At 43.9% G+C, this 27625-nt stretch overlaps 2 protein-coding genes across 2 annotated transcripts in view; one reads left to right on the top strand and one right to left on the bottom strand.

Moving 5' to 3' along the window:
- FAM234B (family with sequence similarity 234 member B) overlaps positions 1-21010 on the top strand; it is a 32385-nt gene extending 11375 nt beyond the window's left edge. The window contains exons 3-13 of the mRNA XM_016140528.2: positions 837-932; positions 3918-4106; positions 5194-5324; positions 8859-9006; positions 9380-9521; positions 10558-10701; positions 10875-10956; positions 13429-13584; positions 16021-16138; positions 17653-17873; positions 18428-21010. Coding sequence (XP_015996014.2) covers positions 837-932; positions 3918-4106; positions 5194-5324; positions 8859-9006; positions 9380-9521; positions 10558-10701; positions 10875-10956; positions 13429-13584; positions 16021-16138; positions 17653-17873; positions 18428-18436 — 1436 coding nt within the window. The 3' untranslated portion in view covers positions 18437-21010. The remainder of the gene's footprint in view (positions 1-836; positions 933-3917; positions 4107-5193; positions 5325-8858; positions 9007-9379; positions 9522-10557; positions 10702-10874; positions 10957-13428; positions 13585-16020; positions 16139-17652; positions 17874-18427) is intronic.
- Positions 21011-21717: 707 nt separating this feature from the next.
- On the bottom strand, positions 21718-27410 carry LOC107508604 (germ cell-specific gene 1 protein). The gene is given in 6 exon segments (XM_036237027.1): positions 21718-22127; positions 24077-24188; positions 24694-24743; positions 24745-24964; positions 25630-25800; positions 27089-27410. Coding segments are annotated over 6 exon segments (1218 nt in total). The 5' UTR covers positions 27408-27410; the 3' UTR covers positions 21718-21781.
- Positions 27411-27625: the final 215 nt, after the last annotated feature.

The raw sequence follows: 27625 nt of genomic DNA, 5'->3' as shown, positions 1-27625 counted from the left end.
ACACTTTATACTTCCTCCAGCCATGTGTGGGTTCTCTTCAAATTTGACAGGCATCCTCTGACTTCACACTGCGTGTGTGTGTCTTGAGGCGGAGGTGGTGGTGGCGGTGGTGGTGGTGCCGGTGGCGACGCTACCTACCTTGTCACTGCCAGGTGGAGATGGAAGTCCAGGCTTCCACTAGGTCTCTGTCGACACCACTCTAGCGGGAGTGAGAGGGGGTCCGCCTCAGTGCGGGAGTGCTGGAACTATAGTTTTCAGTTGTCTGGAGGGGCTTAGTGCTGCTAAGGCTAAAAGTTCTGGCTCCCTGCCCAGCCTTCTCTGACATAACCCTGGTGGAGTGTCACCGTGGAGATCTAGACTCCTTACTTGGCCTTTGCTCCAAGCGTGGGGCCACAGTCTTATCTGTGTTGTTTGGCTGGACTAGAGCCGTTATTATCTAAAACTTTTTTGTCTTGCTAGCTTAGGAGAGCCAGCTCTTCTTGGGCCTTTTTGTCTGTGCCTATTGGCATTTCTGGGTTGCTGGCTTCTGCAGCACCCTGTCTGGCAAATGAAGCCGAAAGAAAACCCAGGGGAGTCACCACTTTGTCATTCCTTGAGTCTTACAGCCCCTAGTAGGTCTGCCTTCTTACTACCTTGCAGGGTCCTCTTACGTTTGTCGTGTATAACATCCAGGGATTTTAGGTGTACCTAACAAGAGGAATAGGCAGAATTGCACCTATCTAGGAGCTGAAAGTCTGCCTCATTTTATGGAGGTGCTGGCACTATGTGGTCATTTCTTTTTTAACAGGTTTGTGGTAACTTGCTAAGTATTTTTTTTTTTTTTATGTGTTTGTCAGATGGGGACCTGTCTCCATTGGAATTGGCTGATGTGAATGAAGATGGCCTGCGTGATGTACTTCTCTCCTTTGTAACTTCAAGGAATGCGAGTGCAGGTAAGAGCTGTGTCTTTTAGAGGCTGCTGCTGGGGAAACTCATTGATTGGAGGGGCTGTGAGCTAAGAGGAAGGATCAAGGTTGCCTCTGGCAGGGGTGGGAGGGGGGCGGTGTATAAAAGGGTCCGCAGTGAATAGAAAGTCACCATAGATCTGTCATACATGATAAACCTTATCAGAAAGTTTCTATATGTAAATAAAGCTCATTTCAAGAAACCAGAGCACTGTAGCTGGAAGTAACCTTAGTGGTCATTGACGAAGCTGAGATCCAGAGAGGAAGTGACCGGTCCACCTACCTGCAGTGCACAGCATAGTATGTAGGTTTCTTGCGTTTTCTCCCAATTTTCCATAGCCTCTTAGATAAACATTGATTATGCTACCTTCCCATTTTCCGCAGAAAACTACGAACTTATCTTTTACACATCTATCTTGGCTAGGTATTTTCCTGTTTACTCCTCTGTCTCTGCTCGCCATCCCGCTCTGCTTTGGGAGGTTGACCTCTATGGCTTATATCAAGGGTCCGCCTTGTCTGCAGATTTCCACTTGGGTTTGGCCAGTGGGGAGCATAAGCAAGAAATTGGAGGAGAGGAATAAATAGAGTGAGGAGAGGGGATGTGTTCCCCTGGTTCCCTTTCCTCTGGGGTCACCTCAGTCTGGCTACATACTCGATCACAGGGTACAGCTCCTACTAAATGATCCTCTTAAGGACTTTCTTATTCTGGATTCCAGCAGTCACTTCCTCCCCTGTCCCTTCGGGTCTGAGGGACTGTACTGTTTGAAGTGGTTTCTCTGTACCCTGACCACATCTTATAGTCTCTATTAAACCTTCCACAACTTACTCTAATTGAGTGTGCTGTTTCCTGGGACCCTAGCTGTCATACATGTCAACTGCAAACAAACAAACAAATAAAAACACGTTTTGCATTTTCAGCATAAGTACGTAGGTTTGTCCTGTAGCCTCCATTAAAGCGAATTCAAACTATAGTTTGTAAAGTGATACAAGAACTCAAGTTTGAGGCTGAGGATGCCCTAGAAATGACTTTTTAATCATGCAGGCCCTGGAATAACGTTTAGGTCTGTTTTAGAGAATTCAAGGCTGCATGCCCCTCTGATGTCATTAGAACTTGCTTTCTGGGGCTTGTGCACTGGTAGAAGCAGTTCAGGCACAGATCTGTTACAGAGAGAACCTCCAGGCAAGAAACTGAATTTTATGATTGAACCTTAGTTACATTTTTTTTTTCTGCCTGTGACTCATTAGCCTTCAAAATAAAAATTTCCCACATTCACTTTTAGATTTAGAGATTTATTTTTTTATTTTTTGTAGTCATTTAGTATTTTGCATGGTTTGCTACATTTCAGGATCCATAATGACAAGGTCATGGGTTTGGACTCAATACGAACCAACCTGATTTGGCAACAGACCGTAAAAATAATGATATAGCTAACATATGGTGCTTTCTATGTGCTATGCAACATTGTAAGTTCATAACATATATTTTGGACGAACTTATCCCTCAACTCAATCCCATGAGGTAGACTAATATTATTTTCCCCCGTTTGCAGGTGAAGAAACTGAGACATAGGTTAAGGAACTTGTCCAATGTCCTCCAGCTGGGAAACGATAGAGCTGGGATCCAAATTCTGGGAGCCTGGCTCTGGAGTTCATGTCTTTAACAGTTATGTCAAACTGCTGCACTCATAACCCCAGACATTGAGTTAGAAGATCTGCACCACTGAGCATAAGAAGGATTGTGTTTTTATTTGTTCCGTTGTTCATTCACTCAACAATTACGTATTGAATCTCTCAAGGAGTCACAGACTAGTGGGGAAGAGAGAACCTGTCACCACCTGGACAAAGACGAGTCAGAGAACGATGCGGAGGCAGTGGGGGCCTTAAGGGGGGATGACAGTGCAGGATTAATCATAGCATTCCTGGGACGTCTGGATGTTAACATCCGTTACCACACTTTGTCATGTGTATCACTGCTTCTAGCAGCCAAGCCTGAAACAGCCACAACTTGTCCCTTGTTCTTAGGTTGTATATTTAATTAGTACCACTGAGGAATAGGTACAATAAAGCTCTAAGACTTGTATTTCCATATCTGTACTAGTTATTGCTGGAGATGGAAAGTATGTGAGATGGGTTCAGTATCCCATCCTGAAAGTGAATGTAAAACCGGCAAGAGAAAGAAGTATTATTCTGATGTTAATTAAGTGACATAAAGGATTATGGACCTAGGATACTTTTTCCAAGTGTTCTTTCCTGACTGGGGCCAAATCAGCTGATTCCATGGAATCCTAGACCAGGAAGACCTACTGATCATTGCTAAGTTCATGTCTTTAACACTTTTGATTTTAGACATTTATTGCTCAGTGCGATCTTTAGGTTTTTATTTTTTAAGCAATGCATTTTCTGCTTTCAGGGAGCATTTATTTGCTAGTGATGATTAGAATTCAGGTATTTTGCTTCCTGCTCTGCACATATGCTATATTAGTCCCATTTTTTTCTCCTGGCTTTTGTCGTTGTAGTTGTTCTCAACAACTGCTTTTCCTTATTCTTGATTTTTTTTCCCCTTTGTTCCTGTCAGAAAACAATTGCTTGTTATATGTTCTAGGTGTTTTGTAAGGCACTGAGGATACAGAAATTAATGCATAAGTCTTTATCCTTAAGAATATCAGTATTTGGTGAGGCCTGAGGTGACAGACATGTAAACAAATTAATGTGTTGGGAGAGGTGCAGGAGTGGAGTTGCATAAGGCAGTCTGGAGGAGATCCACAGCTCTCGTCTCACACGAGGGATGTGTTGAGCAGATATGAAAGTTAGTGTTTTCAGAGCTTGTTGCCAGAAATATGGAAGGGAGCTAAAGACACAGGTGAGAGTCGCTGCCTTTCCACCATTTACTTTTGATTTCCTGGCCTCTTGGTTATCTCTGCTTCTAATCTTCTCTGCCTCTTTTCCTTTCTTATCTCTCTTGTGTGCTTTTAGGTGTCTCGAGGCCAGCTTCTCTTCTCGTGTGCCTTTCTGGGATGAATGGCAGCACACTCTGGTCTAGTCCCCTTCCCGAGGAGGCTCGCGATATTACATGTTTGGATCTGCTGCCAGGAAGTGTGGCGGAAACCATCTGCCTTGTGACAGGGACACACAAGATGCTCAGTGCATTCAATGCGACATCAGGTAAAGATCATTTGTCATAAAAGATCTCTGCCCCAGTGAGCCGTAATCTCAGATGAGAACAATCTGGTGGGGAAGGGACTTTTCCACTCTCACATGGTGGAAAATCTGATGTACTACTCTGGAAGGTGGTTATTAAGGGAGATAACAGAAAGGGTAGAATAGATTGAGTACTAGACCTACGATTTAACATATTTGATGATAGGATAGAGCTAACCTGACTTATCCAGACAGGAACTACCCAGAGGCCTTCGGTTTGTAAATAGTTTCCCTGCTCTGTTCTTTGTACAATACAGCTGAACGTTGTCTCTTCATATTTGATATATATGGGGTCCATGTGTAAACTCGGGCATTAACTACTAAAAAGTGTATCAGCGAAGAACATAAGATTTGCTGAGGCATGTTGATTTGGCCTTTTAACTTCTTATTACATTCAGACGTCTATGACAAAAGAAATGAAAAAGAGATGAAGGCTCCTTGCTGTCATAAGTATACCGCCAATATGCTCGTTAACACCTTGGACTCTAGTGAAGCTGGATAGATAACATCCTTCCCAGTTTCAGAGGTTGGAATTTGGTCATGGGATACTTTTGAGTTAAAAAAAAAAAAAAAATTGAATGTGAGTTAACTCTAGAGCTGAAGTCATCTTGAAAACCTACAATTTCTCTATGAAAAACCTGTAATTTCTCTACTCATGTGAACATATGGTAGGGGAGAGAATTGGTCTTCTAGTGCGCCACCCACCAGAGGTTGGATGGTTCCTTAATAGTTGTAATAATCTCTAGCGGATTAATTCCTCTGTCCCAGACAAGTGGGCTCCTCTCTCCTGGAGAGACTTTAGCATCTCCATTTTATCTAAAAAAAATCTAAGTGTGAAGTTATTGCATGGGTTCAGATACTTGAGGATTTCAGCTCACACTCCCTGCTTCCTTTCTCCCCAGTAAGATAAGAACTTAAAAGAAATAGTGAGTAGTAGTTGCTGTCTGTTGTTCAGCCTTTGAATTTCTCTTTTCTGGCCTGAGGGCATTGCATCTGCCTTTTCCAGAGGCTGAAAGCCCTAATTGTGATTAGCCTATTTGTCCTTCTCTAGGGAAAGTCATTTGGACTTTAAACCCAAACTACTTATCCAATGGTACCCTGGCTGCCCCAGGGGTGGTGCTGCCTGATGTAGATGAAGATGGCGTTAGAGATCTTGTGGTTCTGGCCATTGGAGAATTGCAGGTATGCTCTATGTTAAATGGTCCTTTTTCTTATAGGGAATGCTTCAACTTTAGTCACTTCCTAGTATTGTTATTGGAAATGCTACTCAAAATCTTATTACAAAGGCGTAGGTTTAGATAAATTTGCTCTGTGAGATTAAATGAGTGTATTACCATTATGAAACCATTTTCCCAGCTGTCTCATTATGGTTCCATTGACTGTCACATGGTGGAGCTTTGCAGCCAGATAGATCTGTGTTTGAATTCTTGTCCTGCCACTTTGTAGCTTGTGGCCTTGGGTAAGCCACAGAACCTATCCAAGCCCTGGTTTCTTTGTGTGTAAAATGGGAATGTTATTTCTACTGGCAGGATTGTCATGAAAGTTAGAGCTAACACATTAAAGTGCCTAGAGTAGTGCCTGGTGTTTTTTTTGCATGTGTATATATTGTTAATTTTATTAAATTTTATGTATTTAACTTTTATTTCGATTATAAAACCAAAAGACAGATAGAAAGTTCATCAAACTAATATAGAAAAAATTTTAAGTCACACAAGAAATAACAACAATGACCACGGAAGGATAGTTGTAGTTTAGGCTGTGACAATATGGACTTTGATTCCAGTACAGCGGTCCTTAAATGATACTTTGCTGGAACTCCAGGGCCCTGCAGCCGATTATTCCCTGCCCAGGGAAAATCGTAGCAGTTTTTTTTTTTTCTCCTCAAAATCACAGGAAAAAATACATTAATGAATAGAATTATCTCAATTTAAAATTTTTTATTTCTAAAGCTTTTCTCTGAGCTTACGTCAAAGTTTCTATAAGACTTTTTCTTAGACATCCTAGTGTGAATCTGCCAGGAAATGCTTGTGGACAAAAGAATTGAACAATTGGCAAAGATTAGTTGTGGAAAATGTGGCTAGAGATCATTTTGCCTCCTTGTTTAGCTTATTTAATTTTAATAGACCTTGTGTTTGCTGTTGTGATTTTCGTGAATGTATATAAAATGAGTTATAAAATCTTCAAGTAATATTTAGAACAGAATTAAACCTTGATTTTCTGCCAAGAGTACTGTAAACTAACTCATAGTGTTCCACCTATCATGCATTTTGAGGAACATTGTTCTAGTTCACTAGGATACCTTATGTTTGTGAGAAGAGAGGAAAGAAGATGAGAAAAATTTCTGAAGGCTAGTCTGTTTTAAGGGTTCTTTCTGCTAGTTTTTCTTCAACTAGCCAATTGGTCTCAAAGTAGACTGAACCAAGAATTCAGGAAATATTTACATAATCTTTTTTTTTCATCACAATCACCATGAATAATGAAATTGGGGGCTGAGGAAAATTTCAATGATTATATCCATCAGGGAGTGATTCTCTGAAGTCTCAAAGTGGAAAGTATGGGGAGTTTCTTTTAATGGAATTATGTTTAGCAGAGGCATAGCAAGACATTGAAAAAGTTTATAATCTAGACCTTAATACCCCATCTGACATCTTATTAGCCAGCAGGGGTCGATGGGATAATGATTTAGGCCTTCGTGGACGCTCTATAGTGAGGGACCCTCTGCTAGAGGGGTTGGCTTCTCGCTGATCTGTACCTTTTGTTTGTCTCTACCAGAAAACAAAAGTGCCCGGCTTGCCTCATAGAATTTACTCACTTGCACAGTAGTGTACAGATGTAATAGGCTATACTAGAAAAATGTCGAGGAAGCAATGGGTTTAGAGCAGTGGCTTTATCTTTATACTGACCTCTTCTGACTTTTTATTAGCAACAAAGACTCTGAGGAACCTCTCTCTTCACAAGGAAAGAAACATGTTAGGTCTGTGACTTAGAGCAATTGCATTCTGAGATCTGGGCTTAGAGTGAGATGGGCTTGGGACTGCTGACCAGTTTTGAAGTTGATCTGGCCTAGAACACTAGAGACCTTAAAAGCCGTGTTGTTAACCCTCTTACGCCATGCTGTAATCTCTGATGGAGTATTTTGGACTTGTTGGCCCCCAAACTCTTCCTTGAGTACTCAGGCTGATGGGCATATCACTAAGTTGTGAGACAACCTGTTTCACTTTTGGCCAGGTCTAGAAAATTCTGTCATACTGATGAAAAATCTGCTCTCTCACAGCTTCCATTCATTGTCCAGCTTCTGCCCCACAGAGCTACTCTGAATGAATCTAATCCTCTTTCTCCATGAAAGCCCTTTAGCTATTAACCTCGTTCCTCTAAGCTTGGTACTCCTGAGGCTAAATATCCCCAATTTCTCATACTGTTCCTCATGCCATGTGAAGTCCAGACCCCTCTCTTTTTTGATTTCTTTACTTTTACACTCCATTTCGTCTGTATCTCTTTTAAAATGTGCCTATATTTGAAAAGTTTTCTATTTGTAATGTAACCGGTTATAGCAACATATGGAAATTGTTACTTCTTTTGGTATGGACTCTGTACTTCTGTTAATGCAGCCAAAATTGCGATAGTCTTTCTAAGATTCAGTTTTTGTTTATAATCACTCACATCTTTGAATTAATCACTTAATTAATGGCCCACTTTCTTTTTCCAGACTTTGACCCATCTTCCAGCCTAAGACATTTTTTCGAATTTTGAGTTCTCATACAGCAAATTAGCTATCTCTCTCAGCTTTGTGATAAGGTCAAATTCTATTCATTTGGGTCTTTGATAAGAATGATTAGTAGGAATGGGATAGTGGCACAGTACTGTGACATTTCACTAAAACCTCCCTCTGGATTGGCATTGACTTTTTTTCTGGGTACACTGAAAACCATTTCTCTTTATCTTGTCTGAAGAATTAATGATGTTCAACTTTGTCAAAAGCTTCACCGAAGTCATGTTATTGACACAGTCCTCATATTTCCTAACCAACAATTCTGTTCCCCAAATAAAATCCTCTACAGCAGGGGTCAGAAAACTCTGGCCTGCAGGTCACATTTGGCTCACTGCTGGTTTTTGTAAGTAAAGTTTTATTGGAACATAGTCATGCCTATTTATGTATAACCTATGGCTGCTTTCACGCAATGGCGGTAGAGTAGTTGCTATAGAAACCATCTGGCTCTCAAAACCTAAAGTATTTACCATGCGGCCTTTCACAGAAAAGATGTGCCTATTTTTGCTTGAGAGTAGGTTGATCGTGGTCAGGGCGGACATTAATATAATGGGAGATCACTGCCTGCATTGATTCTTTTGAGACTAAATATCACTGGGGATTTCTAGGTATGAGAGTAGAGATCCTGCAGTCAAGCTGTCCTAAATTTAGCTCTGGGGTAGAATTCTGGTCTCAGGAGACCGTTCATCAACAATAGCTGGGCTTCGGAGAACTTGCCTGAGCTACCATAAAGATGCTCGTTGCAGGTATATAACAGAGAATGGGACATTTGCCTCTCTTTTTTTCTCCCAGGGAAATAAAGTGAAGCAAATTGGGCTTTGTGCTTTCCAACTTTGGGAAGTGTTTCTGAACCCTTAACTAATGAGGAAGCAATGACTTTGTGTACAGACTATTTGATTAGGAAATGATGGGGCTTCTAGTGACTTGACCCCCTTCTTTCTCTTCTTCAGCGAGATCTGTGCTTCCTGCTGGTGTCTGGCCGGACAGGGAATCCAGTGGGCCGACCTGTGAAGTACGATATCATGAGAGAGGGGAATCTGATCGGTCCTCAGGTTTACATCACCGCAAGTGGGGCTGTCTACATCCTTTTTGGCTTTGGTAAGAAGCAAGGCTAGTTTGTGCCACTGTTTCCCATTGGAGTGTGTGAGTAGGCCTCTTGTGAGACGGGGTGAAAGCTCAGGAGCTGCTGACCAGCCCTTTCACCACCTCCTATTACACGGACTGCTCACTGCTGCCACCTATTGCAGGTTATTAACTCGGCTTTCCCGTGCCGCCTTCTCCAAAGAGAAGACTGACTGTCTCTCTGTCCAGCAGCCACATAATCACTTTCCAATTCACCCCATGTTGGACCAGTCTGGGTGGGCTATATTAGACTCATCTTATGAGGCTCTGAGTCTCTTGCTCAGATCCTAACCCTGGGAGAGTTCTATTAAATTCAGCTTCTCAGTGATGGTTCTTCCTATGGTGCTAGGAAATATCCAGGCTGTCGCCCTGCGGGACATTTTTGTTCAGGCCCAAAATCGAGACAGCTCACCACCTTTTCTGCAGATAGAAGAGCCAGAATGGGAAAAGCGAAGATCCATCAACCTGTCTGAACTCATTGACATTTACAGGTAGGGCAGATATCTGACCTTGTCCTTGAGACCTCCTGAGCTCTCATGTGCCATGGAGTCTCTAAGTGTGGTTGGTCTGGTGAATGTGTGGGCAGAGGCTTGTGGGGGAAACAGTGCTAGCCTTAATGTACTGTCTTCTAATCTGGTTAACGTGATTGAGAGGTCTCCTTGATAACATAATGTGTTGATATCTATTTGCTGGTGACCATGATGTGTATGTGTTCCCTTTGCACATAGGTTATAAGGAAGGATATTTATTCAGGGTATAAGTCAGAGCAGGGCAGGGTGAGGCTGAGAAACCTTCAGATAGGGAGATAGATTTATTTAACAGAGCTTTTGTAAAACTATGCTGAAGTATCTGCTCCACTCTCTCTGTATTTTTCTTAGCGGAGGAATCATTTTGTCAGAAGCAAAGATAACATTCATGAAATCTTATTTTTTATTTTTGTTTATTTCTTAACTAAAAGAACAAAGATCATCATATGCAGTGGTTTTTTACCCATTTAGCACCAGGCCTGGGTAATAATTGTCTTTATTCTTTTCTAGCAGAAGTTTCAAATCATTTTCTAGCATTTTTTAGGCAGTATCATGTTGTTTCAGTGAATTCGATAAATGTTAAATGGAATGGTCCCAGTTGTACAGAGTAAGAAATAATTTGATGAAGTGTACACCATGAGTTTCTGTCTAAGCTTAATGATAATTTTAAGCCTCCTGTCCAGATCTCTGTCTGCCTTTCATGCCATTCTCCTTGGCTCTGTTTTCCTTCTCACAGTATCCAACATGACAGGTCTGGCTCTATGGCACTTCTCCTGTAAGTTCCTTTTGAACTTACATGCATTTTCTAGGGATCCTTGGTTTCTAAGCGGTCAAGAAAATGAGATTCAGCTGGAAGAGCAGAGTGCCCACATGATAAGATAGTGGTGGGAGAGGAATACAAGAGTATATACAAACATGCGCACTGAGAGAAAAGTCAAAATAAGTGGGTCAGGAATCTCATCCAAGCTGGAGAATAACTGTTGGGGTCTCGTTAATTCAGTGATGGTGTTGAACTACTCCAGATGGTGAAGGCAGCGGATTCCAACTGCAGCAACCTCTTGATTACGACTAAACAAGACCTAGTCCTGCTTCGGGGGCAAAATCTTACACCATACTGGACACTGAGCCTTCAAGGCTTACACAGGTTTGCCATGTGCTCCTCCTCACAGATACTGTTTTGATGCACTTTCTCATGTTTAAATATTGCCCAGAACAATTGCTTGATATCTGGGTCTGATACCAGAGAAGGGAGGGAACGAGTTCTTTGTTTTCCTTTTTTACTTAACTATCAGTTACTTACTTTGTTCTCATTTGCAGTCAGCCTACCCCTGGGTATTTCACTGATGATCAGATGTTAGACTTCCTTCTACAGATACAGGATGGAGTTGGGATGAAAAAGGTAAAACCTGGGGACTCAAATCAATCAAAACATATAAACTTTGTGTCCAGCCCTGTGCTAGGCACTGTGAGAAATAAAAAGAACCTATAATATAGTCCCTTCCTTCAAAGAACTCAAAGTCTAGCTGAATGGATAAAACAAAAACTCATAATTCAGTACTAAAACCTATAGCATTGGGAGCTTTTCTAACTAACCTCCTTCCTGCACAGGATACCTTTATCTGGATCCTGTGTTACAGTTGGGCTATAGGAATCTTCTGAAGTCTGTTGGTGGAGAAAGGCAGGCATAAATACATTTAATACTTCAGTAAGATTTCAGAGAAGGTCAGATATCTGCAGGGGCTGGGTTGTTATGGAGGACTTTATAAAAGAGGAGGGGAGCAGGGCCTCGAAAGCTGCACTGTGTTTCTGTGAGAAGGGAGTAGATGGGGAAGCACGCCGGGTTGGGGACACCAAGACCAGAGTCCCAGAGGTGGAATAGTATGGCATGTCTGAAGGACACTGAATAGATCCTTCTGGTTTTACATGGTATTGTGTATTGTGAGGATATAATGATTGGATAGACCTTTTTAAAAAAATTTCTTTAACATTACAATTAGAGTTAGAATTTTTATATTTTCTTTTTAATAATTGACCTAGCTCTTTGGTTTATCTTCACTCTAAAATACATATCTATGTATTGCACACTATTCCCTGAGAGTGAACTCAACAAACACTGCTAGTCACTTAATCATGCCAAGTTCTGTGCTGGATGCACAGAGATGTGTGTGGAGACACAACACTGATGAAGACAAGACCCCTGTCTCTGCGGCTTGTAGTCGTTGGGGTGCCTGTTTGCACACAGCTCTACCACATCGAGTAAGCGCTGTCATGGGACTTCACACAGTGCCAGGGGCTCTGGGGAGCAGACAGAATGAAGGGAGTCGAGATGCTTCACGCCGGTCAGAGGTTAGATGTGCAGAAACGTGGGAGCAGAGAAGAGGTTTGCTGGCTGGATGGATGAGGATGGGCTGAGGGGCAGTCCCACCAGAGAGGCCAGAATGAGTTCAGCTGATGGAGGACCCTGAAAGCAAAGATGCAAAATTTGGATGAGGTGTTGGAGGCAATAGGGTTATTTGGTCATGAGCAGAGGACAGATCTGATGATGCAATGTCCCTTTAGGGAGAGTCTTCCAGCAGTACTTATAGGAAAGACGCAATGTCTGATTGTATTTCAAAGGAATTTCAGATAGAGATTGGAATTTTCATTGACATTCCAAGGAAAATTAGAGGAGAAGGGTATACATAGTAGGGTGGTTAAGAACTGAGATGCTCAGGGTTTAAACCTGGGATTTAATCCTGGCTCCACTACTTATTGGTGACCTTGGGCACATTACACCGTTTTGCCTAGCTGCGGTTCCTGCGTTTGTAAAATGAGTAACAACACTGCCTACCTTCATAGGATTATCGTGACAGTTAAATGAAATAGTATGTGCAACTGGATAAAATCGCTTAGCGCGGTGTCTCTAGACTTCTTTTCTGCCCAAGACTAACAAAGGGAATCTGGAACTCCTCACCTGGTCTCTTCTCCGCTTCCTCAGAGAAGATTCTTTCTCCAGACGGTTCCAGGATCCTTTGTGAGGCAGAGCCTGAGCCCAGGCAGAGAAAAGCAGGGCTGGAAGAACAGGGAAGTGATTGTCACAAGAGGTGCAGTCCTTCCATTTGCTGAAGGACAGAGGCACTGGGGCTGGAGGTAGATGGGAGAATTTCTTGGGCTTTTTGGCAAATGACAGGCTTCAGAACTGTGAGGTGTGAAGTGGTTGTGGTGAAAGGAGGTATAAATGTTGCTAAGCATCATGAATTCAATTCCTTCACCAATCCTTTGAGAGATGCAACTAAGGAGCGAATTTTCTCTTATTTCTTGTCTGTTTAGACTGTGCCTTTTTAAATTTGAGACTACCACAGGGCTAAGCTACATGTGCTGTGACATCAATAGAGTCAAACAAGAAAGCTCTCAGCACAGCACATAGGACATAGTGTTCACTTGATCACTGTTCCCTAGGCATCGCTGCAGTCGGGGAGGGGGAAGGAGCAGGAATGAGGCACTGCCATTGGCATCTGGTTTTACTACAGAATGGATGCTCTGTCCAGGGGCTGTCAGAAACCTGGAACAACCTAAGTCATTTCCTGTCTCTGACCCTCCGTTTTCTTCTCTATAAAATAAGAGTGGATTAGATAATTTATAATTTCCCCTTCTCACCTGAGAATTCTACAGTCCTTTAAACTCTATGAAATGGGAACAAGGGCTGCAGAAAATTGGGTCCTGGTCCCTAGTTGCTGTTTAATGCTCTCTGAACACCCAATTTATTCACATCTAATAAGCTCAACTTGTCAGTATAATATCTATGTGGTTTGGCATGCACGTGCATGTGTGTGTTTTCTTGGCGTGCTGCCTTTCTGAGGACAGGCCATGCTCATTATCTTCTCTTTTGCAGATCATGGTGGTGGATGGGGACTCTGGCTCTGTTATTTGGAGTTACAGTGCTCCATGTCACATGAAAGAAACACCAACCACCTCAGCAGTTACTTCAGACCAGAAGTCTGTCTTCCTCTTCTGGGCTGAAGAGCCTCCCGCTACATCTCCCAGTTCTGTGAGTGAGCTTCGGAGAATCCCTTTGTCATTTTGTCAGATGGCAACTGCTCTGTGGGGCTGTTGGGTCCGGAGGTGTTATTAGGCTAGCCATACTTCCAAGTGGTTATGGGTAGGACAAAACAGCATTTGAATGGGCAGAACAGCAACCTACTTCCTCTTAAGCTATGCTTCCTGCCTTTGTCTTTTAGTCAAGCTGCATGAAAACTGACAACAGCCCCTGGTTACGGGCTTCAGACCATGGGAGGCTAGATAAAGGATAGAAAGTCCTCTTAAGACTTCAGATCGAAATTTGTAGATGATCCATATGTGCTGCAGTTGTTGGAGAGAACATTATGACTAGTTTGGAAAGGGCAGGGGAAGTTTATGGAGGGCGAAGCTGGGCTTTGGGGTGAATAAACTGAGACAGCAGAAATGGGGTGGGGCAGGGATGGCAAAGCAGTGAGGAGGGGTATCAATTGGGTTGAAGTTGACATTCACCTGGGGGGATTATGGGAGAGAAAGTCTGATATGTAAAAGGCAGAGTTTAAAATGTCTTAAATGCTTTACTGCAGTATGTTGATGGGTTGACGAGTCAGGGTGCCACCTTTAATAGGTGCCTTGGAGTTTTTAGAGAGATCCACTCTGATTTCGTTTAACACATTTTGACCAGCATTTACTATGTGCCAGGCACCTGTAGAGACCTAAGGATAAGCTGGAAACAGTGCTGGCCCCCTAGAGAAGGCAGGTGGCCAGTCCCTTACGCAGGGGGAGCCTGAAGGAGTAGAGTCCAGAATTCGTCAACTGTGTGCTCTCAGACAAGTCACTTAACTTTTCTGAGCCTCGTGCTCTTTATCCATGAATGAAGATGCTAATATAGTCCTTCATTTTGAGGATTTACTTAAAATCTAGAATATAGTCTTAACTTTGCCATGCCCTAACATGTGACTTTGGGCAGTTTGTCTAACATTTTAACTTCCAGGTTTCCTCATGTAATAAAATAAGGGGATTGGACCAGATGTCTCTCAAATGTAAGCATCTAAAAAAACCAAAGTACAGATAAGAGGTTTAGATGGAAGCACAAAAGGAGGGAGATATTAATTTTGGGGAGATTAGGGAGCTTTTCATGAAAGAGATGACATTCTCATTGGGGACCGAAGGACAAGAAGGGTTTTAATGTGTGGAAATGGGCTAGAGAAGATGGTTAGAGAGTCTAAGGGGGAAATAAGGTTGGCAAAGTATAGAGCAAAGTGAAGTATGTGTTTAGATAATCATCAGACACTCTTGAAGCATGGGGTGAGCAGGTAAATAATAGAAGGCTGGAAAAGGCAGATTTGGGATAAGTGGTGTAAGCCACAGAGTTGTTAACACTCAGAGATACCGTGCACAGGTTGGTAAACAGCTGCCTTAGTGCTTTTCATGCTAAGGAATTTGGGCTATTCTGTGGACAGTAAGCAAGGAGTTTGACTACTTTCTTGTCATGTTCGGTAAGTCAGAGATCCGCTCTATTGTGCCTGGGCTTCTAAGGGTGTGGAGAAAGCCCTCTTCTGCTTTGTGGGAGTGTGGCAGAGTGTGGCAGCTGTAAGCTTCTTGCTCACGTTTCTCCTCACTTAGTGGACTTCTTCCCACGCTGACAATGTAGGAGCAGGATGCCGCTCATCCCTCAGGGTTCCATTTCCTCCATGAGGGGAGGCCCAGGATGGTCCCGGGGAGGGGAGGTTCTCAGGGAGCTCACTAGAGCAGCCGTTTACTAACCCATGCATGATATCTCTGTGCCTTAACAACTCTGTGGCTGCACGTGTGTGTGCTGCCAAACGTCACTGTGCACGGAAGTTACAGTTAAAGGAAGATCCAGTGCGCGGTTCTTCTGTAGGGAGTCTGGAGACTGACACTCAGAACTGGCATTTTTTGTTTTATAATTAAAGACTTGCTTCTGTCTGGTCAACATTTTGTTTATTTCCAGAACTGATAAGATTTTTGTGATTTTTTTTTTTTTTTAGCCTGACGCTTGCAACTGGCTTTAATATCCAGGGAGAGGAGATGTATTTGGCGTGCTGTGTTTACATATGTAGATTTTGTCTCCATTCATTTCCACCTGCTACAGGGGATGAACCAGCACTCTAATGCTCTGTGGGCAGGAGACTGTGAGGTCTCTGTATTACATTTCTCTCCTGGGGTGTATAAATTTCCTTTTTTTTTTTTTTTTTTCCTTATAAGAGAGAAAGCATTTTCTAGCTATAGTGGTTTGAAGTTAGGGTTTGAAGATTAGTCAGGGTTTAGAGCTTTTCAAAATATGTTTCTTGTATATGGGAGTTTCTAACACATCCTTGTAGTTGGTATCAGGTCTTAGTATCGGAGAGGACTTAGCAGTCACTGTGTCCTCTGCTCTTTTCATCTGAAGACCATCGTGTGGGAATGCAGAGTTACTTTTGCTCTTCCTTTTGCTTCTCATTGTCAGGATGCCATCCCAGGAACTGAGCCATTCAGCCTTCACCACCTTTACCTCCTGCATCCAACATTTCCTTCGATTCTTCTGGATCTGGCCAATGCCACGGGCACAGTGACGGCTTCAGAGGGTCAGTCTCAGTGCTGGTGGGGGTCAGTATACACACACGAGGCAGGTGCTGGTTGTGTGTGAGGATACATTGTCCTACCAAGGGAGGGACATGTGCTTTCAGATGACAGCAGGGTGTGTGTGCGGAGCCAGTCAGAGTTTCTCTGGTGTCCCCGATGCCTGGGACCATTGCCAGAGTATTCCCTCTGGGAGGGGCTCCAGGCTCATAGGGTGAGGACCCATATCTTCTGACTATGCTGGAAGCTGAGGGGAAAGCTTGGTCTCTTTCCCAAAGGACTGGTAGTGATTCACGCAGGCACTCACTCAGCAGGTGTTTACCGAGTGTCAGCTGTATGCCAGGCACTGCGCCAGGGGCCGGGAATGCAAATAAGTGTAGTTTCTTGACCCTTTAGTTGCTCAGGACTTAGAACTGACAGTGATGGAGATGATGGAGGTGGAATGTTTTCTCAGGGTATCGGTTTAGGATCAGTGGAGATTTTCCTTTGACAAATAAAAGTAAACACGCCTATTGCATAGAAATGGCACCCAGGAGAAAAATCAAAGGGAAAAAGAAAAATTGCCCATACTCTGAGCACTCATCACCGCTGTTAACATTTTAAAAAGTATCTTTCTACTTCATATATATATATATCACGTAGGAAAATTGGGATACAGGAAACCGAAGCCCTGGAAACTTAGCCACTGCTGCCTTGGGCCGGTCTAAGGGAATCTCCTGTCCCTGCTGGGGGAGGATGGGGGAGTCCTCCCCTGGCAGGGACAGGAAGAGCAGACCACCGCATTTCCTTTACTTCTTTCTGTATTCTCTTGCCATTCGAAGACTTGCTTTCTCCTTACAAACTTACTTGCCTTGAAGTTGAAGCTAATGCTTGTGACTCAGTTCATTGGGATACATTGGGAAGAACAGCTGATCTGGAACTTGTAAGCATACCTGTCCAATAGCTTTGTGTGTGGCGAGGGGCCGGGATATGGGAGGTGTCAGCTTGCAAAATCCCATGGTTGGATCTAAATGAGCTATTTTTCATTATTAGTATAAAATATTGTCATTCAGTGAACATTAAATAACAGTAATTAAGAATCAAGACCATCTTTATTACAACACCTAGTTTGAAGATGAGGCAAAATAAACGCTAAGAGGTAATGAATGGCTTACGTGACCATGCACTGACAGTCTAGGAAGTCTTAGAACTTCATTCGTTGTGCTCATTTTTCTACTGAATGGTCACCAGAGTTGATGTATCCTCTCCTTTCCCGATATGGGGCTTTCTTAGAAACAGCTTCAGAGATAAAAAGGTACGAAGACTGAGAAAAATGTGCTGCTTTGCTGGCATTCAGTCCTTCACCACTATGGACCCATTGTCTGGCACAGTGTCTGGCATGTTTTAGGTGCTCAGTAAACTTCTTTGTATCAGCTAATGAAGGAGTAAACGAATGAATGAATCTAGTTGCTGAATCAAACCACTCTCCTGTTGGTGGAATTTTTCCTTGTTAACTGCTCTTGTTTTTGTCCTTCTTCAGTTGGAATTAACGACCTCTGGAAAGACGCCTTTTATGTTACCAGAACAACAGAGCCAAGCTCCGAAGGCCATCCGGCACCCCTGGTGGTCAGCAAGCTTAGTCTGCGGTGGGCACTGATGGAGGGCCAAATGGTCCAACTAAAGGAGACCACCCCCAAGATTGGCCGGGGGGAACTGCGAAGATTCCTCTCTAGGATAAAGTTTGTTGATTCTCCCTTGCAGGTGAAGCTTCCGACAGACATATTTGGTTACTACTGAGGGTTTAGGACAAATACCAACCTCAACTTTGCTCTTAGAAAATAGGAAAAGTGGGAGCTTTCTTGAGTAGCTGGATACCAAGAACCAGTTGTTTTGGACTATTTTCTAAGGGTGCTTCATGATCGTTGAGAAATGTTACTCAGTTGTTTTCAGGCATTTGGAAATGCGGGGTCATGGTTTTTGTTGTCCCAGTGACTGACAGGGGTGGATACAACTGGTATTTTCTGAGTAGGGGCTAGTGATGCTAACATGCAGGGCTTGTGGCAGTTACACAGAACAAAGAATTATCTTGCTCAAATACTAAAGCTCCCCCTCCCCAATACAGTGATCTAGGTCAAAATTTAAGAGCTTAACATGGAAAAAGATAAACGTCTAGGCCTTTCTGGAGGAATACTTACAAGCCATTGGGATTACACAAAAGGACAGGAAAATAGAGGAATATCTTGACCTTTAGGTTTCTTCCATTTCTCTACCATGAAAAAAATGAAAGCGGCTGATAGTTACACCTTTTCCCCCAGGTCGTCTGATGGAATCTTTGGTCTCAGAAGTGAACAGAATGGCTGTGCGTCTCTCCTGTCAGTGTAAATTCAGTTCTTTGGAGAGAAGGAAGACGTCTTCATCCTCATCGCACCACCTCTGCGTGGTTGTTGCAAAGCACTTGGGAAGGCATGTTGGAGTTCTTCGATCATGGCGCGAGCCATGTGGCTGGGGTATTTTACCTACCTTTTCAATCCCTGCATTAACACCCTCTAGGTACTCTGTGTGGATAATTTGGAAATGTGAATCTTATAAGTGTTTTATTTTTTGTATGTCTAATTTATAAACTCTTGCTGGGAAATTTCAGTGACGTTCTCCACTGGAACATTTAATTTTGTGTTAAGCCGTGTATATATTTTTTTAGCATTGCGATGGAATATTTTGTAGATATTTCCTAAGCTCCAGGCACCCAGTTTCTGGTTCTTCTGAAATACATTTGGTTTGTTTGGTCATCTTGAGGCTTCCGGATGGCCTGCCTCTAATGTTAGGGTCACTGATCATTTCTCTACTTATTCTCTCCCCACCTGTTCCTTAGCTTCTTCTCAACCTTAGCAGCAGTGAGAAAGCCCGGAGGGGAGAGACCGAGTCAGCCATCCCATCATTTTCATCTCTCCTCTGTCTGATGTGTCCTGTTCTCCTCTCACACTTTCTATTTCTATATGTTTAGTGACCATAAGAATAATAATGATATTCCTCTCAGAAAGGGAGCAAGAAAACTATAGCTTCAGTGACCCACCTCTGACGAGGTCCATGTGTTACTACGTGTCTTTGTCTTGCCAGTCATCTTTTTTACTGCAGTAACTCCAGAAGTGCTCATGTGTACACTGTCCTCAGCTTAGAGAAAAACCAGAAGTCAGGAACGACTGAGGCAGACACCCTTATCTCTGCTTCATCTCTGCTCTGCTTTCTTAGCATCTTCTCCTGGGCGTCCTCCCTTTGTTCTCTTTTGCTCTCTTCTATTCAGGGATAGTTTACTTTGCTTGACGAGAGCAAAGCTGTTTCTGGACTTCTGCTCCACAAGTCCAGTGTGCAGCCGTTTCGCCCTGCATGTCTTCTTCCTTGTTAGAGCCTTTGAAGCATTGTATTTAAGAAAAATTCTCATGTAAATACTATAACTTTTATAATTGGTTAAGTTCTTTAGAATTTTCTCCTACAAATCTCCCTTATTCTATATAAATACATTACTTCTATTATGTTCTCTTCTGCTAAACTTTTAGGTCATTGTTTAGCTGAAAATGTCTCGTTAGCTGGTGGAGAACTGCTTTCCTTCTTGAATAATTCTGATAGTTCATCCCCAAATGCAACTCAGGTTCTCTTTTTCCTTGAGCCTGTATCTTTTTAGCTTGTGTTAATAAAGGGATTCCATAAAACTTAGAGATTACAGAAAATTAGGGATCCCAAATGACAGGGATGTGTGTGAACTGCCTCAGTAGCAGGATTATGCCATCACGGAAGTGTGTTAGCAGCAGCTCCACGCGGGCACGCTGCTTGGCCTGCAGCCTGGCCTTCCCAGCTGTCCGGGCACCCCCCGCCTTAAGCCCCTCAGAGCACATTTTGTTCCAACACTTTGGAAGGAATGCGTGGGCCAAGCTAATTGTAAACTCGGAGGAAACAGTTACAGGATATCTGAGAGCATGGGGATGATTCCACATTCACTTCTAGGGTTTGAAGAGCCTAGAATCTAGTTTGGTCTAGTAGAGAGTTCTGAGGACTAATTTATAATTGACTGAATACCTAAAACCGGGGTGGTGGTCTTGAGGCCTGGGCCGAACTACCTAGGCCTAAACCTGGTTCTCGACCATGTTGGGGCTCTCTGGGAAGGTAGCCACGTTAGGCAGGAATAAAGTACAAAGTTGTTTTCTGAGGACCTGATTTGAAGGGATTGTTTTGGACAGAAGACTGTTTATGCTGAATGAGTCCCAGAAATACATAAGAGGAAGCTAGAAAAACATGATGTCCCTAAATTCTTCATGGTGAGTTTGCAAAGTAACATAACATAGATTGTTTTGACTGGGATAAATTTGAATCCCTTTGCTAATCACAGTACAGGTATTAGGCTTCTTCTCCCTCTTGCAGCCAGTGCAGAGGGTGTAAAAGGTGGCTGGAGACTGAGGAAGCTTCGTCTGACCAATGTGGATGCTGGGTTCTTGTCCAGTGTTTCCCCGTACTTTCTTTTCCTTGTAGGCATCCACCCACGCGGAGAGCTGAGATAGGAAGTGTGCTGCTTGCTTTCCCCCTTCTCAGCGTGAGGTTGCCAGCAACGGCAATAGGACAACTACCTAGAAGTAGTAATGATAGCAGACTAGCAAATGCAGGGGTCTTCCTTTTCCCAGTCTCTCTCTCCTTCCCCTACAGACTCCCCCCTCTGCCATCCTAGCCCACATCCTCCCCGTCCCCCAGATGGCTTCTATTCACCCTTCTAGTGTGGTATGGTGATACCAAGCCCTTCAATGTGAATTGCTGTCCTTATTGCCCATATTTAAGAGGAGCCAGCTGGTATATTGTCAGGAAGTACTATTTAAAATGTGAATTGTTACAGAACAAATAAATACTATGTGTAGGAACACGTTTGTGTGCCACTCTCATTCTTCTTAGCCATCCAGGATGGTGTGTTTTCCCTTGTGGAAAAGAGAAAGGGCGAGCGGATGGCTGAGAAGGTGGGGATCCAGAGAGAAGTGTATGCGCAGCTTTGTTCGCTAGGGAAGTCTCCCTTATGCTTCTCTACTGGGGAACCATAGTTCTATCTGAACAGCCTTGGTGGGCCGTTTCTGGGAGTGGGCCTGTCCCTGCATGTGGTAGGAGCCTTCTCACCTAAACTAGTCTCCTAATGGCTTCTAAGATAATTTTTCAGTAAATTTCCATTGGCTCCCCACTGTGTGGACGCAGGACGTATAAGAGGCAGTGCCTTCGTCTTCTGGGACTTCCAGGAAATTCAAGTGCTCCAGGGGAAGCTGAGCCACAGTCGCCTACCGTTGATTTGCTCTCCTCCATTTCTCCAAATCCCAGATAGACGACCAGGTCGATAAACCCTTAAAGGGCAGGAACTGCATGTTACTCCTCTTTTTAGCTCCATTGCTTCGCCCAGAACATGGCACATAACAAGGAGAGAAGGGAATTGTGACCCCGTGAGACAGGGGGGATGGTGAAGGAGACAGCTGTGAAGGGAAGGGGAGCAGTGGCACCCCGGCACCTCCCCTTCGAACTTGCTCTTTAACATACCCTTATTCTTAACCTCTAAAAACCTTGCTCAAGAAACAGACATCGATCGGCTTAAGCACATGTTGATAACAAACATGTAAAGTAGGGCTCAGACTGCTCTCCAAACCCGCGTACTCCTAACACTGTTCTTCCTCTACAGATGAGCCAGCCAGCTCTTCTTTTAGCCCCTGGCTGGTGCCTTGTTGGAATCCCTTGTTGTGTAGCTCTGCATAGAAGTCGACACCTTCGGAGACAGAGCGGATGGGCTGACTGTGGTACTGGTGGTAGCTGGTTAAAGGAGCCCCCGGGTGGGCCGCACATGACAGCTGCTGGAGGAAACACTGGTGGTGATGTGGTAGGCAGCTCAGGTTTCCTTTGAAGCTCTTACTGTGCTTGCACTTGAACTCCAGCACCAGCTTGGTGTATGTGTTGAAGGTGGTGACAGCCGATGCCATGCAGCAGGTGAAGGAAACCCAGGCTGTGCTAGGGACGAACAAACATACAAAAAAAATTGGACGGTAAGAATCTTTCTCACAGGTTTGCAAGGAAAATGCTGCGATTCCTTCCTACTAATAAACTGGGCTGCTGCCTTGTAGGGATTTAGCGGCCTGACTGTGCTGCCTTCCACCACGTCTCAGGTAAGTGGGCAAGAGAACTGAATCTGGTCTGGCGTGGGGCTCACTCTGGATGTTTTGTGGTAAAAGGGAAACTCGTGTAGTGTTAAAGTCAGAGTAGGAGTTGAATTGATTACTTATTAGTACCGTGCTTTTTAATACTTGGTGTACCTATTTTATATCCCTACATTATATATATATCTATATCCATATATATAGATATAGATAATGATATGTATGTATGTATGTATAAACACATGCACACAATTTTTTGACTGCTCTTTTTCAAGCTGCAGTTACCCTTGTATACTCTCCACAGACCTGCAGCTCCAGTGTATACGATGGACACAGCCCAATGTAATAGCCCCCTGTTACCCCAGCAGAGCCATCCCTTCACTCAAGACGCTGGAGTCATCCTCCATCTTCCTTTGTTTTGAGCTTAGCAGTCTTAACAGCCCACAGAGTTGAGTCTGTGAGAGCAGTTTAAGAAACTTTTACTACAAAGCTGGAGGTATTGTAACTTACACTAGTAGAATTTGCCTATTATGAAAAGGACGTTGTTCTCAGCTTAAGGGAGTTTATAGTGGATGCAAGAGAAGCTGGATGGATTCCACGAAGGAGGGATACCAGGGAACTTTCTCAAACACAGTCGTAAAACCTGGATAGTCAAACCCCTAAATTTCCCCACGATTCTGGGAAGCCCAGGAAACAGGAAGTTGTGTGTGGTTAATGAAGGAATTTGTGAGGCCAAGTGATGGTGAAAGCCAGGCCACATGCTGGGACTGCATGTTCCTGTCTGTTGCCTCTGACAGACTAAGTAGACTCCAGCTGGGGATGTTTCTGATGGGACTTTTATAGTCTGAGCTTCGCCGTGGTAATGCCAAGGATGGCTTGAAGGCAGACAAAAAGTGAAAAATTTTGGGTCTGGAAAATGAGCTCAGCTCATGTGGCAGCTGGTGGAGTAGACCAAAGACCCCTGAATCAAATAGCACACATTCTACCATTAGAAAAGGGATAGGATCACAGAACAGACACGTATGGGTTTCCATATTGCCTCTTTTAGTGTGGAAACTTGAGCCCAGTGCTGTCTTTTCACACTGTTAACGTACTTGGTGCTTATCCAGACAGTTATATAAGTCCAAGTCAGAGAATAGAGTATTCTTCAAGGAGGAAAGTGAGGAGCTCTCAAACAAAGAGGATATTTACCCTCCCTGCAGTTTTGTCATTGTTGCTACTTTTTCTTTCTTTCTTTTTTTTTTTTTTAAGAGAAACCTAAAATAACTGACCACTTAGTTTTTTAAGGGTTAGAGAATGACTGGTAAGGGAAGTTTTATTTCTAACACAGTTGGGTGGAGTGGAGGTAGGAAGAAGTTATTTTCCATTATAGGAGAAGAGTAAGCAGTTCACAGGGAATGGAATTCAATCCACATTTCAAGGCTAATTCTCTGTTTCTCTGTCCTCCAATGCTTCAAATCATATATATAAAATATAGAGCATCATTTCCATAAACCATACTAAACCAGTCTCATTTATCAAGGGCAACTTACTCATCAGGAGAAGAAGTAATTGCTGTAGCTGTACTAGCAGAAAAACTGGACAACAGTCTCACAAAACAAGCTTAGAGGAATACTCTCTGTGCCAGCTCAGAAGCTTAGGAGAAGAAAGGGTGTGGCCTGATGGTCCAGGCCTCTCTTTGACTGACAGGCCTCTGGGATGAGGGATGAAGGGAAGGCAGAAGGACATGGAGCCAGCATCTAGTTGAGGGGAGCACATCTAATGAAGATTGGCTAAAGGGTTCAGGAGATGGTAAAGACTTACTAGAATGCCCAGCCGTAATTCCAAGCATGTGGCCTCCAGTCTTCTGGACCCAAGTTGGCAGTTGCCTGGAAGACTTGTGAATACATCATATGGGCCACCATCCCCAGAAGGCCTACAGAGGGAACAGGAAGGTGGCACCCTTAGAGAGAGGCTGGCATTGTTGTCTACAGGGGATGTGATCTTGGAGCAACCTCCTCATTTTGTATCAAGTGCAGCCTGTGTTGAGGCGTTCCATCACCTAAATGCCAGCACATTTCCAGAACACTAATACGTGATGGGGGCTGCTTCTCGAATGCCTATCTTTGCAGAAGGCTGTACCAGACTTTAGGTTTAGAGCTTTTGAGGAAGTTTCTGCATCCAGGGCTGCTGCTCACTTTTCTTTCCACCCATACCCCCAGTGTGAGCTTTAATCTTAATCTTATATATACATCTCTTACTTTAGCCAACAGTCTTAAGAAGCTATGTGTATGTTACAACTAAAAAGCAAACATATTGAGAAAACTTGCAAATGAAGAAAAACCTAGAGATGTATCATTTTGCAAAGTATATAATGATCTAATATAAAGCTTCACGTTATTTCAATTTAAAATGAAAGACGCCTGTAATGCATCTCATGCCTCCATTCTTTATGTTGTCTTTGGGCTCCTCGTTCCTCCCCTCTGGACAGACTGCCAGCTAGTGCATCAGGGGCAGCGGAGGACACCCACCCTGTCCAGCTTTGGGGGTGCTCACCTGACAGGACGGAAGAGATAGCGGCGAAGGCGCTCAGCTTGAGCCCACAGCCAGGGTTCCCAGTGAACAACAGCAAGTCCGTTAGTAGCAGGAGGAAGCTAATGAGTTCAAGTCCAATGTAGGCGAATTGGGCTCCCACTGATAACCATAGGATCTCTGTTGGAAAGCAGAGGAAGAAGAACTCTTACCCTGTCAGTTAAATAACAAATGGTGAACAAATGATAGAAGAGCTAAGCCTCACACAGCATCAGAGAAGGGAGAATGAGACGGAGCTGAAACCAGGTGGAGGCATTCCTTAATTTGGGGTTCTTTGCTATCACCCCACAGCTCTCACTCTACTCAGTACCCAATAATACATAATCAAGTAAACCTGATTGACCGTAAATACTGTTAGGGAGATTCGAGAAGAAATCTAATTTTCACAAAGTCTTGCAGGGATATAACATTGCGATTTATTATTTTTGTTTCTCTTATTCCTTATTTCATTTTGGACAATCAGTTTTGTTTCTTCCCTCCCTCTCTCTCACTTTACAAAAAAAAAAAAAAAAAATTGTTGGAGCCGAAAAGGAGAAACCTAAGCTTTTCCACATGGTTACTTGGCAACAAGAGTAGGTTAGAGCTGTTGGTGGTTTTCTATTTATGAATTTTGTCCCTGCTGTTCCTTTTTTGCATTCCTGCATATGAATGAAAGTCAGCTCTAGAGGGAATTCGTGTCACTCTGTGGGGCTCAGAAGAAGAGAGAGCAGGAGATCACAGAACAATTTAGATCCAGAGAAGCCCCAGACTCAATGACAACTAAATTGGTTATCAAACCCACATACTTGCCGCAAGCCCCAAGGAAAGGTGGGGGAGGAAAGCCTTCTCCATTAACCGCTTCCCTCCAAATCGGAGAGTGGGGTGACGTGGGCCTTGCAACGTGGCAAATTCCAGTAGTCCTTTCTCACCTCTCTCGGTTGGTGGTGTGAGTTCAGTGAAGCTTCGGCACCTCTCCCCTGAAACAGACAAGGGCCAGTTTCATGGAGGTGCTTCCGTGGACAGCCGGGAGGAACGCTTCCTTCCCCCTCTCCCATACCTGGCGTCGCTGTTTGTTCCCACATGGCGCCTGCCCCGCATGTAGTAGGGCAGGCTCTAAATGTCTCTTCTTGAAAGCAGTTAGGAGTGCATGGCAGAGACAAGTCACCAGGATTAATTTCTGTCTCCTAAATTCCTGATAGTGAAGAAGTGTACGTTTCCCTGAGAGTGCCTACACAGGGACTGTTTCTGTTCCTGTGTCAGGAAGAGTTAATTAATGACCTAGTGTTAACCAACCCCGTTTGCTGCCGCTGTTCCACGGGTAGGAATGGCTCTCCATTGTCGCTGGGACTGGGGTTGGAGCTCTGTCGAGTGGCACAATAATAACTTAAATATAAATGTAAATTCACACACGTTTATATTCCTCTTCTGTCTCCTCTTTTTCCTTAGCCCAAATCCGGAGAAGTAGCAGATTGCAAATTGTCCAAGATTCTGGGCTTTAGATAAACTTCACTACCAGGTGACCTCTGAATGCTTCAAGCAGGGAAGGGGTGGGGGTGGCCTTAGTCGAACTGCTCCTGTCCTGAACTACACGCTAACTGATGCATACCGGCACAATGCCCACTTTGCGAGTGTACACCAAGCGGCAGGAGCCCAGGGCCGGGGGCGGGGGGCGGGGGAGGTCTGTTTCCAGCTCCCCAAAGGTGTCCTTACAGGATCTGGTTACCCTCTCTGAGCTTCAGTTCTCCTACCTTTTAAATTATAACAGTAATACTTAGAATGAGAAAACCTTTTTGGAGGGGGAAGGGGAGGAAGGGACTTTAAAGGTGACCTACTCTGATTCTTCCATCTCACTAGCGAGAGAAGCAAGGCCTGTAGAAATGAAGTTATACATTACATATGAGGTCAGAGCTGGGCAGGGTAGGGCTTTTTCTGTAACAGTCATCTATCCTCGTTTTGTCTCTAAACAGCAATTCTAGTTTACGAGGATGGAAACAATGTTGAAAGAAAGTCTAAATGAAACCCTTTAAGGGGAATGATATTTTAAACCAGCAAATCCACTAGACAGACAGGAGGTGAAAAGCCAGATGGACTTTTGGCCTGATTGAAAGGGAGTCCTAAGAAGAAGACAGGACACAGAGGTGGGAGATGCCGAGGTTGGGATGCGGCCGGTGTGGTGCGGGAGAGTGCTGTGTACTTTCCACTGGTTCTTTGCCTGCGTAAGATCCCTTTGGGGGAGAGGGTGGGAACCAGACAGGAGGAAGCTACCTGGTTCTTCCACAGTTTCCTCACAGGATAGCCACATGCCACTCCGGAAGGCATGGTAGGAGAAGCGGTCATCCCCAGTCTCCCAGCTGTATTGTACCACCTCCTGGGATGATGTGTTGGTGCTGCCCCCATCCAAGGGCATTGACATGTCAAAGCACTTGGTTGCCAGACCTTTTCCGCACAGGGGCTTGGGCACCTTCTGTGTGCCCACAAACCAGTAGTTGCTGAGCAGGGATGCTGTGGAGAGGCTGAGTGATAGCAGGTTGAGGACGGCAGATAGGAATGTCCGTTGGCCAGAGAAGCCCTTCGGGAACTCCATCTGTAACAGACAAACAGGTGGAGAACTGATTTCAGAGCCTCCTTAGAGATCCAGACATCCTTCCCTGCAGTCTCCTAAGCTCAAGCCAGTTTCCTCCAGCGTAATGGGCACAACCAAATGCCGGGCGTTTTCTCCAAGGAGCCCCGGGGAAGCTCAGCTTCAGGAGTGTCCTGGAGTAGGTAACATAGCGATGGTGTTTGTTTAAGCTGGACCTTCTT

This window comes from Rousettus aegyptiacus, unplaced genomic scaffold (assembly GCF_014176215.1).
Source record: "Rousettus aegyptiacus isolate mRouAeg1 unplaced genomic scaffold, mRouAeg1.p scaffold_m13_p_2, whole genome shotgun sequence".
Classification (NCBI taxonomy): domain Eukaryota; kingdom Metazoa; phylum Chordata; class Mammalia; order Chiroptera; family Pteropodidae; genus Rousettus; species Rousettus aegyptiacus.
This window is presented reverse-complemented; position numbering and strand designations above follow the sequence as displayed.